General features: G+C 34.9%; 1 protein-coding gene across 1 annotated transcript; it reads left to right on the top strand.

The window, feature by feature from the left end:
* Nucleotides 1–780: 780 nt before the first annotated feature.
* HELRODRAFT_177636 (hypothetical protein) lies at nucleotides 781–8628 on the top strand (the record flags this gene model as incomplete). Its single annotated transcript, XM_009025784.1, has 8 exons — nucleotides 781–791; nucleotides 1101–1147; nucleotides 2913–3403; nucleotides 3457–3755; nucleotides 4551–4662; nucleotides 5260–5592; nucleotides 6944–6988; nucleotides 8533–8628. 8 exons carry the CDS (start codon nucleotides 781–783, stop codon nucleotides 8626–8628), a joined length of 1434 nt encoding a protein of 477 aa, XP_009024032.1.
* Between the last annotated feature and the right edge of the window lie 8757 nt (nucleotides 8629–17385).

Genomic DNA, 17385 nt, shown 5'->3' with positions numbered 1-17385 from the left:
TCTTTGTTTTGATTTGATGAAATAAAAAATGTCAAATGTCAAACAGTAAATAATTAAATGATTGTGAAAAAATGAATTTTCTAGAAGTTTATTTAGTATATATATACACAAAAGACTATTTTTCCATATGTTTTATCTGTGTATTTGCATGTTTGTGTGCATGTGTGTGTGCGTGTGTATGTATGTGTTCACCTGAATGGCTGTATAACAAGCACTTTTTCAGCCCCATATGTTATTTGACCCAGTGGCAGTAATAAAGTCGACCCAGTTCAAGCATTAAGCAATCTAATGCTTCTCTTGCGTGTATTTAAACCGGGTTGCCTTTAATTACTATTTGTAGTTTTTCTAAACTGTGCGGCTATTGTGCAATGGTCAGGTGTCAGATTTCTTTAAATCATTGAATCTAAGACTATCACCGGACACACACACACACACACACACACAGGCACACACACAAACAAACAAATATACGCACACATACACACAATATAACACACACACTCCTTAAAATGAGTGCAATAGACTGTTCGTTGAGGGCCGATGAACCTGGCAGAAATACTACTACCACTACTACCTACTACAACCATTACTTAAACTATTAATATCATTTTTTTTAACTTTTACCATCATTACTACAATGCACCACTACTCGATGGTAGTACTACTACTGGTAAAAAAGTTCAGCAACATAAAAACAAATTTAAAAGTTAATAAAACAATGTAAATTAGTTTGAATGGAGTAAAATAGAATTTGAACAAAACAAGATAATCAAATACAAAATGGAAATCAGGTGGGCTTCATGAGGTAAGGTTTCATTGCTAATTAAAAGCAACAACCACAACAACCAATACAACAACATCTAAAACAACAACACCACCAAATACAACCACAATAACAACAACCACAACAACAACAAGAGCAACAACAACTACCGCAACAACAACAACAACAACATTAATAATAATAACATTCAGGCTTCAGGTGTTATTTTACATCTGGATCATAATATCTATAATAGCAATAACATTACAGTTAATAATATTATTATTATTATTATTATTATTGACACTTCATTTTTCTTCATTTTTTATTCTTTCAGGACATTGGCGACCATCGACCTCCCCAAAACCAGATCTTTAAAACTTTGTAAGAGTTGAAATGTGCTGATACTCAACGAGTGACACACGGACTTCATGAATGTTATTCGTCTTTGATCAGCCACATTGTCATTATGGATCAAATTTTGTTTAATACACTATAAGATGGTTGGTTTTACCAAATTCGGTGAACCATGATTTACCATGTTTCCACCAAGTCAATCAATCAATCAAGGACCTTGTTTTCTTTGCCCCAAGTGATTTACAAAATTATTTACTCACGATATTTTTATTAATAATTAATTAGTCAACTATAAAAACAACAACAAAAATATTAACAACAACAACAACGGCAACTACCGCAAAACAATAATAACAAAAATAGCGACAACGAACAACAACGACGAAGGCAACAACACAAACAAACAACAACACCTACATAACTGAAGCGAATGTGCGGGCGTGAATGCCATTGACACCTAACTGTTAATTATTATTTGAGTTTATTATTATATTTTGATTGTTATTCTTTTATTAATAATTATTCATTTATTATTGTTACTATTAACATTATTAAAAAGATTTTTTATTGTATTAATTTATTTTTCCATTACTTTTTGATAATTTCCGACTCGACTCGATTCAACATTCATTTGAAGAGATTTTATAAATCTTCTAATATCTTGAATGATGAAAAGCCTAAGATGTTATATAACGCTCTTTTACGAGGCTAATGAACTCTCCAGAAAAATAATTTTTTTTTATTTATTTTTAGATTTTCAAAAAGTCAGTTTAATTATTTTTCCTTATTCCAAACATCTTCAACTCTCCCTCAGTTTATTTGTTTTGTGTAATCGTAATTCGAATTTTATAATATTTTAATTTGATTCACTTGATTACCTCAACATGTTTTATGAAGAATTCAAATTTATCAATTTCTACTTGAGTAACATAGATCCATGTTTATAAAATAATAAACATAAATAATAATAATAATAAAATAATAAAAATAATAATAATAAAATACATACTCTCGGCTTTAGCGGTGATTCACCGGTGATTTTTTTAATCATCCTCAACATTCAAATATCATCCAAATCATCATCATCATCATCATCATCATCATCATTGTCATCCCAATCATCATCATCTTAATCATCCAAATCATCATCATCCTTCCAATCATCATCCCAGTCATAAACATCATTATCATCCAAATCGTCATCATCCAAATCATCATCATCATTATCATCACAATCATAATCATGGCACATTTTAGAACCATCTTGAGAGCTGCAGTGCCGTTAAAATCTTCAAAAAAACAAAACAATCATCATCATCATCATCCCAATCATCATCATCCCACTCATCATCCCAATTATCACCATCATCATCATAACTTAAGTAACTGAATAAATGAGTGAACAAATAAATGAATAAACGCATAAAAGAGTAGAATTCATCCAGCTTTGTTAGTAAAAATATACCTTTCTATATTTTTTTATAGTGACATTCTAATGAAAATAATGAAACTAAACGTTAGTCATATGAACGGATTAGCTACACTCAGCTACACTGACAAATTCCCACAGCCTGTTTGCAAATTCATCGCTAATTGATTGATTAATGAGAAGTATGAATGCTGGATCATATAAAAAAGCACTTATTTATTTACACATTAAACACATATACACACACACACGCACACACACACGCGCTCACATATGCACTCACATACACAGACAAACACACATACACACATATACATACACACACACACACACACACGGAGGTAACGGAGGTAAAGTAAAAAGACAGGAATGCTTGGGGTCCCGAAAATATTGATCCATCGGGCGCGAGGGCTGCTTCGTCTCTCGGTGCCGCACCCGACCCCAAGCCCGGGTTGCCCACACGGTCGTCGGCCGCATCGGTCTCCGGTGATCCTCTTGACCTGGATTACTCTGGTGTTTTTGACAAGATGACGGCCGTGCTGAAATGTGTACCGGTGTACGACCATATCCCTAAGCCATGCAGGGAGAAGTTCGCACATGATCTGAACGCCTTGCTGACAGCTGTTTGTAATGACCCTGGTGACCCGGCTCACTGGGTTAGACTCCACTGTTTTGTCCCATACGTCTTACAGAAGACTTCCAGAGGAGGTCGCCGGGTCAACCAGGGCAATCTGGTCAACAAGCGTCTAAGCGAACTATTGGTTTTGAAACCCTGGTACTGTGCTTTGATGGGTTCAATAATGCCAAATCACAAAAGCACAACCCCGATCGGTGGATCAACGCTGTGTAATCTTGTATTGAACAGGGAAACCTGTCCTCGGCTGTCAAACTTGTCTGTTCGCCGGAGGGCCTGGCGGAGAGCTCGCCGGCCACCTTCGATAAATTATGTTCCATCCACCCGAAAATTCCGGTGGACAGGCGGGTCTTTCCCGCATTGACACCAACGGCTGGTTGCGTTTCTCCCGCCGAGGTGCTGAGGGCCGTTAAATCGTTCAAAAACGGTTCTTCTGGAGGCCTGGATGGCCTACGACCCCAGCACCTTAAGGATGTTTTTTCAGGCCCTTTGCCAATCGACGACACACTGAACTCCTTAACCCAATTCATTAATTTGATCCTATCTGAACCTTGCCCACTCTCCGTCCGCCGGTTCTTTTTTGGAGGCCGGCTAATAGCTTTAAATAAGAAAGACCGATTGCGGTCGGGAACGTTTGGAGGAGGTTGGCCGGCAAATGTGCCTTGGCCCTGGTCGTGGTCGAACTCAAGACCAAATTCTACCCGACTCAGTTGGGTGTCGGAATTAAGGGTGGCACTGAGGCTGCTGTTCATGCGGTTCGAAGATTGGTCACCGACCTCCCCGATCAATGGGGGTTTCTGAAACTGGACTTTAAAAATGCCTTCAATGCCTTGAGAAGAGACTCGATGTTGGAGGCTGTCAAACTTTTTTGCCCCAATATCTATAATTTTTGCCGATCTGCCTATGGCGGAATCTCTTCCCTTGGCTACCACTCTTGGGTTGTAGGGGGTACAGCAGGGTGATCCCCTTGGTCCTTTGATGTTCTCACTAACTCTTCATCCACTCTTAGAGAAAGCTTTGTCCACTTTCGTTTGCGCTTATCTGGATGATATCAGCATTGCTTCGGACGGCCCAACTCTGGCCGATAGCTACGAATATTTGAAGCATAACTCCGCTGCAATTGGTTTAGAGTTAAACATTAAAAAATGCGAACTTCACTGCCAAAGTTTATTTCAGGTGCCACATGCGCTGGCTGGAATACCCAGAGTTGGTGCATCAGAACTGAGTTTTTTAGGCACACCCTTGGTCGAGGGCGATTATCAAATAAAGTTTTTTGACCAAAAGCTCTCTGAGCTTAAATTCGCCCTTGGTCGTGTTTCCTGTCTTTCGGCCCATAATGCCTTGACTATTATCCGCAATGCCCTCAGTTTGCCCAAATTGATGTACTTCCTGCGTACATCCAAACACATTAACCCTTCTAAATTGGGCAAATTTGACGGAGCCCTGCGCACCGCCCTGTCGTCGATTTGCAATGTTCAAGTGACCGACAGTGGTTGATCCCAGGCTCAGCTGCCGGTGCGATTTCGTGGACTGGAGTTGCTTAGCGTGGTTGAGCTGGCTCCCGTGGTTTATAACTTTTCTGCCGCTGCTACTCTCGACCTGCAGTCTTCCCTGCTCCACCGGTTTTTTTGTTGCCGCAATATTCTTCCCCCAGTCTCCGCCCCGGGAGACCGTACGCACGTCCAAATTTTGAACGAAGAATATAAAAAAAATCTTTCAAAATTTGTTGTCTTCATGCGGCGACGACTTTTCCACCACTCGTTTGTTGGCCATGTCCAGCGTTGCCAGCTGTGGGTGGTTGAGATTGTGGCCAAACACCTCTGTGGGCACCAGGCTTGACGACGAGTCTGTGAGATTTGCCATTGGCTTCAGACTTGGCCTGGTCATTCAGAATAAATACACTTGCCGATGTGGCGCAGGGGCGGACGAGTTTGGGCACCACGGTTTGGTTTGTCGCCTGGGTGGGGGCCGTCAACTACGTCACTCAGCGCCAAACGAATACATTTGTCGGCTCTTCTCCAAGGCTTCAATCCCGGTTCTCAAGGAACCATCCGGCATTTCTGCGCATGATGGTAGGCGCCGGACGGATGCACACTAATACCTTGGAGAGCCGGCAGATGTTTTGTTACGGTCCCTGGCACCCTCGCCGAACGATACGTAATCCTGACAAGTAAAGAATGCGGTTTGGCCGCGGCCAGGGCAGCGGACGAGAAAATGAAAAAATATGGGAACGCCCTCCCTTCGATGGAATTCTTGCCAATATGTATCGAGGTTCTCGGCCCGATGGACCCCAACACCCTTAAATTTCTTAACGCAATATGTAAAATGATCAGCGTCAGATCAGGCGACAGCAGGGAACTGTTTTTTGCAACTAACCACATTTCGTGCTTGTTGCAGCGGTTCCTGCGAGTCTGTGTGCTTGAAAATATCCAACTGAATGCCGACATGTGCAATTAACGACAAATCAAAGTGTTAATCCATTTGTTACTTGATGTTTGACGGTTCAGTGTCACTCATCATGTTTTGGTTTTAACATACACACACATACATACATACACACACATCTGAACATACACACACATACAATGGTTTTTTTGTTTTTATTTATGTTTTTGTTGTTGAAGCTGTTTTGTTGCTGCTGTTTTGTTGTTGTTGTTTATGTAGTTTTTTTCTTGGATATGCTATGGTTGTCGTTGTTGTTCGCGTTTTTTAATGGAGGAAAAAATTTTACAGACGAAATTTGAGACAGAATCAGGGGGCCGTGAAAAATTAATTAAACAAAAACTTGAAATTTGAAACCAAATTTAACTGCCTTCCGAAGAAAATAATGAATAATAGATGACAAAAACAACAACGCAACTTTAACCAACATAATCGTGAAGAAGAAATTGAAAAGACATTTCAAAATGTAAGCAGAGAATTGAGAAAAATTGTAGTTATAAATAATTGATCAGTTATAATTATTATTCATCATATTTATAATTAATATGTTTCCAGAAAAGCATATTATAACAAAAAGTATAAGCGGAAGTTTTAAAAAAATGGTTTCCGAAAATTTTTTGAAATTTAGTTTATAAATAACAATTATTTTTTTTATCGCTAAAACTGAAACATTAAAATTGCGATCTTTTGGAAAAGTTTAAAAAAAAATTTTCTAGAAATTTTTGCAACTTCAAACGTGCTAATTCAATGTATAATTCATCATAGTGTATAATTGTTAAAAGTGTGTGTTAGATGTGTGTGTGTGTGTGTGTGTGTATGTCTGTGTTATGTGTTTGTTATTCCTGTGTGTGTTTGTCTGTTTGTGTGTGAATGTGTATGTCTAGTTATAGGCTGTATGATGTGCTTTGTATTTGCACATGTTTAATGTAAACTTTTTTAAAAATCTATAAAAACCTGGAAAGCATTGCACGGCGAGAACAAAAAAACTTTTTATAACTTCTATTGATTTAAAAGCCTTTAAAAAGGTTTCAGAACAACAAAACAGCCAAAAGTTAATGGATGGATGAGAACATTTTTTCCTGTCTGGTTTTTTAAATTTGTGTGATTGTGGAGGAAAAAATAAATTATTAAAAATTTTTTTTTTATTTTCTTACATCATTTGCCAGGCAAGCATTTTTAGTTAGTTGTACAGACGCATGGAAAACCACACACACACACACACACACACACACACACACACACACACACACACACACACACACACACACACACACACACACACACACACACACACGCAAACACACATTCACACACCCAGGAACATCAAACTCGACAAATTAATTTGAATCATGAATGCGTAAATGTAAGTTCGAATGATTAAATGAATATAAAATTATTTGTAAATACATGTATATAGATATATAGTGTATTTAGTTACATATATGTTTTTGTTTTTATATTCATATATTTATTTGTAATTACAGTTATTTCAAACGTACAATTTTGCTCGGAGACAAATCTACTGACTTAAAAAGTTATTAAAATTTTTTTTGAAAATTATTTTTATGATTATGATAAATGATATTTTTTTTTTAAATTTATTATTGCAAATATTAGTGTATTTTATTTTTCAAAAATATTATTACAAAATTATTTCATAGTTTCGAAGAATTTTTAATAGTTTTTCACTTTTATAAACGCCAAAAGAGCAAAGCTGTCCTACTACATCGAATTCCGTGCTCGTTACTTAAAATTGGATCTCCGCTATTTTGTTCATGGCGTTCTAATGCGCTTACTATAAAAAGTATTTTACTCAGGGGCATTGTATAACCAACGTTTTAATTTGATTCCACAAAACTATTCAACACACCCACACACTCCTACATGCTAGGATTGAACAATCTGACAAATCTGACACATTTTACTTACCTGCTTAGACACTATTTTTGAAACGGCACCCACACACACGCACACACATACACACACACGCACACACACACATACACACGCACTAATTCTCACGAACGACGTATACACACACACATGCATTTACACAGACACACAAACATACATATATGCTTATGAACACATATTCAAACGGCTCTCTAGAAACGGCTCGCGTTGTTCATCAACTCGTCAACATCGTTCGTCTTCATATACTCAGTTTCATCAACCTGTCGTCATTTCATCAGTTGTCAACAAATGTTTTACGTACAGCTCTCCTTCCATGTGGAATGGTTTGCCTGCCATCATTCGTCAACAGCCAACCATCCAACTTTTAAGCGATCAGCTCGCTAAGCTGCAAAAATCCAATTTTGCCACTCGCTTTCAGCATAGAATCTACTCATATTTTGCAAAAAACAACAATTACTTAAAACTCAAACGACAAACAATGTGAGAATAGACAGCTCAATTAGGCGGTTGAAAAGGCAGCTAAAGCAATCAAAAGCATACAACAATAATTCGCCATCTATCGCGACAGAAAAACTTTATTACGCCACTTTAATACGTCACTTGTCATGGACGACGAACAGTTGGATTTTTAACGACAACTGTATCGATATTTCTTTTTACGTCGTTTAGTTCCTGCAATAAAAGCTCCCAAAGCTTACATTATTATTATTATATTATTATTATTATTATTATTATTGTTGTTGTTGTTGTTTTTGTTTTTGTTGTTGTTGTTGTTATTATTAATTTATATCGCGTCCCATGCATAGCTTCAGAGGCACTTGAATAAACAATGAACTTTGACGTTTCCGCAGACCTTGATGAACAAAAATTTCTTTAATCGTTTCCTTAAAAGTTGGGTGGTTGGCTGTTGACGAATGATGGCAGGCAAACCATTCCACATGGAAGGAGAGCTGTACGTAAAACATTTGTTGACAACTGATGAAATGCCGACAGGTTGATGAAACTGAGTATATGAAGACGAACGATGTTGACGAGTTGATGAACAACGCAATAAAAGTTGATGAAGATACGATGGTTGAGGACGAGTAACTTGTACGTGAGGACGGCGAGTTTAAATATAATGCATTGACGAACTGGTAACCAATGTAGAAGAATGAATGAATCTGTGCTGGAAAATAAATTACTGATAATTAAAAGAACATTTGCCACTATATTTTGAGCTCTTTGAAGTTAAAAGGTAGGAAGGTAGACCGCAGAGAAGAGAATTACAATAATCTAGACGTGATAGTACGAGACATCGAGCCAGAGGAGAAGCAATATCTTCAAGTGAGAAATTTATGAATATGACGAATAGTCCACGTATAATAGTTACAAGATTTGATCAAAGCTAAGACATGAGGTTTAAAAGATAGAGAAGAGTCACAAGTTAAGCGTAAAAATTTTAGTATAGATGTTGAGGAGGGAGAAGAATCAGCCAACAGAACGTGTGATGGGGCAAACGTTTGATAAGCTGTTGCGGAGTACCAAGAAACATTACTTCAGATTTGTGGGGCTTTAGCTAAAGAAAGTTTAATAAATGCTAATCATTTATGACTTGTACATTTACTTAAGTTGTCAAGTTGGGATGTAGATTAGAGGTGGGAATTTTGCCTATTAGACATGTGCCATAATCGTATTGATGAAAGATTAAGCCTAAAGTGTTAATGATATTAGAAATAGAAGAGGTGTAAGTAGTGAAAATAATAAAATTATTATTATATTATTTTCTGTAAACTTTTTTCAGACGGACACTAGCGCATTGTTGCTTGCAAATCAGCCGGTCAGGGCACGAGAGAGATCCTGAAATTCGTTCTTCACCCCGGACTTGTGAAGCTTTCAATAAGAATTTGAAAAAAGATTATGTGACAAAATGTATCTATAATGTATTCATAGTGTATCCGTTATGTATCTGTAATGTATTCATAGTGTATCCGTTATGTATCTGTAATGTATTCATAGTGTATCCGTTATGTATCTGTAATGTATTCATAGTGTATCCGTTATGTATCTGTAATGTATCAAACTTTCCTCAAGATTCACATGTTTTTTGCTAGAGTGTAGCATTTGCCTAAATGTAACTCAAATTCAAATTGCTACTTTTTTTTTCATTAGTCTTCATTATTGCAGCTCTGACATACGCAGAACCATTTACATTGTTACATATTTATTATCTATATATCCTTTATTATGTTCTTCATGTCTTCATCCATCATCGAAACTTTGATTGTTTTGAAGAGAATATTGGCAAATTGGCTGCTTAAAAGTTTCAAAAAATTTCTAAAAAGGAAAATTTATCCAGAAATGATTGGTGTCAGTCAGTCAGTCAACTTGTATGAGCAAGAAGTATGATTGTCTGTGTGTGTGTATGTGTGTGTGTGTGTGTAGTGTGTGTGTGTGTGTGTGTGTGTGTGTGGTGTGTGTGTGTGTGTGTGGAAGTCTGTTTGAGGAACAGTTAAGCACCGCAATGTTAAACAACTAATAGATTTAAAACATTCAGTGGTAGACTTCATTCATTTGACCTAGGAGGAATTTGTTATTCCCTTCCCAGTTGCTATTTGAAACGTATCTTTGGGTTGATTAAATAACTTTTTATTGTATCGGTGATTGTATGAGCTTCTCCTGTTTGTGATTACAATAACTTGTGTATGCGTGCGTGCGTGTATGTGTATATGTGTGTGTCTGATGTAATATGTAAAGAACAATTTTTTTCCGAACAATATATTTGAAACATGTAAAGCATGTTAACAAAGGAGTTTTATTAAATATTAATGGTTAATTGTAGCAATTTAAAGCAACTCATCTTTTTCTTAATTTTTCCAATTCTAAATCTTCTTGGTATGAATTTACAACTATTGCTGCTACTACTACTACTACTACTACTACTACTACTACTACTTCTACTACTACTACTACTACTGCTGCCGCTAAAGCTGCTTCCACTACTACCAATAATTGTTGTACGACTACTTCTATAGTTACGTTTCAATAAAGAAGGAACATAGAAATGAAACTGTTCATAAATTATGTGGAGATAAATGAGCAGAATGATCGTCGTCATTATAAAGCTCTCTTCCTTAATTGCTTCCATTGTTATATCGCTCATTATTTTTTTGAGTTAGTTTAAAAAAATATTTTTATTATAATTTAAACTATTTAATATTATGGTTATAATTATTTTAATAATTATTATTATATTTGTTACAATAATAATAACGAAAATAAATTTTTTTTTTTTTTTTTTTTTATTTTTAATTGCGGCCATACCTAATCTCAACAATAACAACCGCAACGATATTAATAATAATAATAATTATTATTATTAATATTAAAATAATGATAAAAATAATAAAAAACAATAACAATTATAGTAATAATAGTAATGAAATAATAATAATACTAAAACTGATGATGAATATGAAAGAATATTAAAAATCAATAACATTTAACATTGTGTCAATCACTGTGCGCTACGCCCACCACAGCACGATATAAGACTATTAAAAAGTCCATTTTATACCGATCGAAGATGAGTTAAAAGGATTATGATAAACCTATTGGTGAGATTTTAAATGTTTTATTTCAAAAGTGTTAATTAAAATAGTGAAAAGTCTAAAATCGTTTATAAGATTGTTTTTTAAATTATTTTTTTATTTATCCAATTTACATTGCTTTGAGCTCATAAAGTTCGACTCATGGCAACCGGTCAGTTCGTGTACTTCCATCGCACTCCTGTTGTTGACGACAATGTCGATCCTCAGAGAACTGAACAAATCAGATATCAGACATACTGATTCTTTTTCTGAATCCGCGAAAATGTCATAATATTATCCAAAATTTTTGCAAAAATTTTGTCGTGGCGGGCGATTTAAATATCTGCTCAGTGCTAAGGTTGAGCCACAATTAGATAAAACTTGTTTATTTTTCTTGTTCGTTTCTACTAAAAAGCGGGCATAATGCAATGGTTGACAATTCTGTAAAGATTGTCTGTACTTCATTGGTCGATTTGCCCCATCTGAATAGGTTGGAATTTGTGGATAGTTGCTGGATGAAGTGTTTTCTAGTGAATTTAAAAAGGACCTCTGATAGATTCACTGTTGACCTGGACCACCGCGAAATCTCGAAGCCCTGAATGTGCTCTATTATGAACTCTCAAAGGGTACCTTGGCATAGCATCAACTAAGGATGGCTGAAAACCGCTTCGAGTTGTTGTTGTCTGAGGACGTTTAGTGACGGTTTTATTTCATTGTTTTCAGGAATATAACTGTCAATTTTTTGCAGACATTGCTAGATTCCCCCCAATGAGATCTTATTTCTCTGCTGGCGTTTGAGGTATTCACGTAGCTTCAACAATTTTATATTGAGACCACCATTTTATATAAAAACGAAATAACCTCAGCGAACAGCTAGCTGCTTTTCCGTAATGATAACCTGTTTCAGATGGTTTAGAGTGTTCTCTGTCCAGGTCGGTAAAATATTGCAGGTACGGAGTTCAAAGGTTATTTGAGTTTGGATGAGGAGTCTGAGAATTTCCAGCTTCCACTAAACTGTTGCATCCAATCTACCACCTCGTGCAACATGGCTTCTAGCCTATCGCAAGGTTTTTATTGTTTATTAATGTTATTAAAAAACAATAAAAATGACAGTACAAATAAAATAAAATAAAGAAAAAAAATAAAGTGTCAAATGCTATAAATAGAGTATTAATCTGAGAAGCTCATCATTCGAATCGAGAGAGTACGACCAGAGTTAATTAGTTTTAAAATTGATTCATTTTACATTTATGTCGCAATAGATAGCGTATGACGATGATTTGGCAGAGTTGATAAGGTTATTACAAAAATAAATAGTCCAAATAATATTTATTAATGAAAGATTAAATGTATAGAGACCTAAAGTAGATATTTCAAATACATTTATTGTCATTTTTAAATGTTTTAAGTTGTCGTTCAAGTTATTTTTTAAGTTATTAGAGTATTTTCATTGTTTGTAGATTTTAGAGTTGGAGAAGTTAGTCTCATGGCAGACTGTCAACTCCAGGATTTCCAACGCTTCGCCGCGTAGCAATGCGATATCTGGTTGCAATGTCTTGAATAAGCGTGATGGTGGTTGAAAATCGCCTCTCTCAAGATCAACCAAAATGGAGACGTCTGGGTTGGCACATGATTTCAACTTGTCGAGGATTATTGCTGAAATTTTGTTGTGTCTTGTTGTGTATCTACCCAATGCCGATGCTGAGTTGCAGTTGGATAATACATTTTTATTGGTTTGTTTACATGTTTACCGTCGCGATTGGCATTTGAGTTGCGGACATACAACTTTTCCTTGACCTGAATAAGCAACTGCCTTAACTCTCTCATTGTTGAGTCGGTAAGATCATGGCTATCGCTGCCAATCAGCAATTGCGTGGCGGAATGCCTGTCCCTCCCCTACAAAATGTGAGGCTTGAACATTAGGTCTCTCAAACACTATGCCGAATCTTTGCGGATCAAATCACGCAATTATTTAAGAGCACATGGCAATGATGAACTGAAGTGTTTGCGGTCCGAATCGTTCAGCAACTACATTGCGACATTAATAATAATAATAACAGTGATTATAATAATAAATTTAGTCTTCTAATTTATGTATTACTATTAACAGTAAGTCATTTTCGCTTATGACATAATGGATAAACATCCGTAGTTAATGTGATTATAACATGATTATAACAGTGATTATAATAATAAATTTAGTCTTCTAATTTATGTATTACTATTAACAGTAAGTCATTTTCGCTAATGACATAATGGATAAACATCCGTAGTTAATGGAGTTGTGCTTATCTTCATTAGTTTCGCTTTTGTTGCCATTGTTATAACATTATTGTTATTGTTGTTGTTATGAATATTATTGTAAATATTATTATTATTATTGTTATTTTTGTTGTTGTTATTGATGTCATTGCTGTTGTTTCCATGCAAACTGTTTATTATTTTTTTTCCATCCATTTGTCTACGTCACACGTCAAACAATGTAATCACCGTTGTGTATCTTCTATGAGTGTGGTCGGTGTTTGTGTTTTTGATGCTGTTGCAGTCGGCGTTATAATTGTTGTTGCTGCTGCTGCTGATGTTGTTGTTGTTGCTGATGTTGTTGTTGTTGTTTTACTTGATGTCTCTATTGTTGTTGTAGCTAATGTTATAAATGTTGTTGTTGCTGCTGCTGATGTTGTTGTTGTTGCTGATGTTGTTGTTGTTGTTTTACTTGATGTTTCTATTGTTGTTGTAGCTAATGTTATAAATGTTGTTGTTGCTGCAGTTTTAGTTGCCAGTGGGTTCCGATAAATAAATTCCGCTTGTTTCTTGTTGTTATTGAGAGTTTTGTTGACGTGCCTATTGTTGATTTGTGCTGTTTTTGTGGTAGGCAGTGTTAATGTCGTGATAGTTTGAATTTACGTTGTTGTTTTGCATGCTTTCTTCGGCAATTTCGTTTGGTCTTTGCTGTTAAAAACATTTTAACGTCGTTTGTTTGTTGTCTCTGATGCGGAACACGATGCTCTTTATGATGTTGTTTATTGTGATGTTTATTGTTCTGTTCTTGATGTGGTGGATTTTGTGGTGTGGTTTGTGGTTAACCATGTTGATTTTGTTAAATGATTTTTGTGGCGTGCAAGTTGCAACCTTCAAACGAATGATTAGTAAAAAATGTTGTTGTCGTCGTCAATATTCGTAGTTTATATCAATTATTATTACTAATAGTAGCAGTGTTAGTAGTAGTAGTAGTTGTTGTTGTAGTAGGAGTAGTAGTAGTTGTTGTTTTTATTATTATTTTATTTGTTTTTCTAATTTTTTTATCGGTTGCTATTGTCCTGAAAAATTTTTCGCATTTCCAAAAAGAGTTTTAAACGATCGAGGTCCGTAAATTAACTTTTCCGTGCCTTTCCTTCATAAGCCCCTGAAAATGCCTGTATCGTATCGTTCCGTATCGATTTGTTTTTTTTGTTTCAATTTCTTTTGTTTCGATTTGTTGTGAAAATTTTTTCAGCATTATTTTCTCCTCGTTCATGCAGTTTAAACTTCAATTTGAACATAAAAGATAATGCTTATCATGTTTACGTTATCATAAACGCATTTTTGAACGGGTTGTTGTATTCGTGACGCATGTTTGTACTTGTTTATGGATTCTAGTTTGTAGCAGTCGAGTTTGTGTCATTGGAAAATACATCAAAAATGTTCAATGTCCATGAAAGAACTTTAAACCAACCTACCAACAAATATTAACCCACAGAAAAAGCAGCTACATACAAATGTAAGAAACAACAAATATGAAAACAAAGATACAACAACAAACTATTTGAACAACAAACGAAGATACGAACAAGAATCAAAGATAAAACGACGAACAGAGATACAGACAGCAAAAAAATGTGAACAACACATGACTATGCTGAAGATTTCTGAAAATTTTCAAAACAAATGAACATAACTCTCCTTAACAAAGCAACAACGCAGGTGCATAGGCCAATAATTACTGAAACGCCTTTATGTTATTAATTTTCTTTCGAACAAAATTTCTTTTTCGAAATTATTTTTGGCTTAGAGAGTAACTTTTGGAATTTATTTTAAGTTTCACTTTCCTTACAATAGGCTGGTATAACGGTTCAAGCACCTCGTCTTGCCGTTTTAGTTGGCAGACCGACTTCAACTGCAAAGTGATCCACCCACCATCTGAAATGCGATGTGTGATTCGTCAATTCACGCTTATCTCATCTCCGTGCGTGTTCCTGGTATTTTTAATAATTAATTAGGAGAGGAAATGTTTTAAATATAAAAATTATTATAAGATTTTTTCAAATAATCATAATAATATATTAAACATTTCATTTGAAGTCAATAGGGCACAAAGCATTGAGTGAACTTGACAGAATCATGCTACTTAAAACGTGAATGATTATTATTTCAACGTTAACAATGTTACCCTGGCACAGCTCATTTGACATTTGACATTTTTATTTCATCAAATCAAACAGTGAAATCAGAAAAATGAAATCAATGAAAGGAAATGATCTGGAAATCGAAAAAAAAATCTGGACTTCTTGTACTGATGACCAATGTCAATTTGTAATAATGATATATGAGCAGATTTAAACAAATAAACGAATTCAAGGTACCCAAACACATTATAAAGAGTAATTCTAATATTTCAAAATTGTTTCGAAGTTTAAAATATAATAATACTTTGACTAACTTCTAAATTTTATCTTTTGGAAATACTACTCATGGATCAAGCAGTGTTGAAATGAATCATCTTATGGTATCAACATTCAAATTTTGATATATTTCAAGTTTTTATTGAAATAATAAGTCACATATTACCAAGAAAACTCTTCTCCTTTTCAAAAGAATCACTTTTTCACACAGATTATACAGACATAACCCATCTTGGGAATGTAACAAAACGTCTAACATTACATACATCTTTAGGTAAAACTGTGTGTTATTTATATATAAAATACATGCTGGCATACCTACATACACACATTTCACATATGCAAACTTCCATTCATACACAATTAACAATATATACAAACATACATGTATTCATATATACAGACGCCTTATAATCTGATGAATGTATTTCATAAAACATTTAATCAATATATTAGCCGCGTCAAAAAACATTTATATTTTCTACCTCCTCCCATCCGATTTAATTTAGACACATATAGATTCAACCAAAGTGGTCTGATTAAGCGGTTAATCCTATTAACCGAATAGTGACAAAGTTTTATATTATTTCCAACTCCAACACTTTGATTATTCATTAAATGTTTCGACATATAGCACTTAAATACAGGCAACTTCACAAATCGCGTCTGATTATGCAAATATCAATTTGTAATCAAACAGCAAAACCAGATGTGATATATGATGGATAAAGCATATAGATATGAGAAGATGAATAATAAAAGATAAAGAAAAAAAAACCCAGAGTAGATTCAAATACATGATCTGTTGTAATAAGATAAAGTTAAATAATTTTAAAAAGAGCTCACTAGATAGAGTTTTTGACAACACACTCGAGCAATGCATTGTGTAACATGTAGAGACACTCAACACTACATGACAACATACGTCAGTCCTGTGAAAATTTTAAAACTTTAATTCAGATAAGTTGGGTTAACCGGTGTTTTCAACTGTATATGTATGCACATGAAGAAGTTTTTTAATAAAATAAATGCTATTTATTCAAAGCATTTAGCTGTAATCTGGCAATGAAAACAGCTGTCAATCTTGCTAAATATATGAGGAAGCCATACGAGCAATTTATCTAGAACATTTTGTACGTATGTATGTATATATGTAAGTGTGTGTGTGTGTGTGTTTGCGTATATGTGTGTATGTTTATATGTATGTATGTGTATGTGTGTTTATGTATGATGCATTTGAAATTATATTTGTGTGTATCTGAAGATGTATGTATGTGGAGATGTATGCACGCGTGAATGTACACATGTTTGTATGTGTGTTTGTATTAAAAAATAACGTGCCACTTATTAAACTTTCCAACAAACTCTTAAACAAAATCTATCAATCCCATTTTTGACAGCACGGATGAACCCGGATCGACACAGCTTAGATTTAGTTAACTGGAAAATAATTTCTGTTTCTTCTCAGCTGAACGTTTTAAGCCTCCTAAATTGTTATCTTCCTACTGCAAACGCCTACTAAACTTTTTAAATGAAGGATTTTGGAAAGCGAATTAAAATAAAAAAGCTGATGCAATTTCACTAATGAGCAGTGGATTATATGCAGTTTGTCTTTAACA

Source organism: Helobdella robusta, assembly GCF_000326865.2.
Source record: "Helobdella robusta unplaced genomic scaffold HELROscaffold_43, whole genome shotgun sequence".
Classification (NCBI taxonomy): domain Eukaryota; kingdom Metazoa; phylum Annelida; class Clitellata; order Rhynchobdellida; family Glossiphoniidae; genus Helobdella; species Helobdella robusta.
This window is presented reverse-complemented; position numbering and strand designations above follow the sequence as displayed.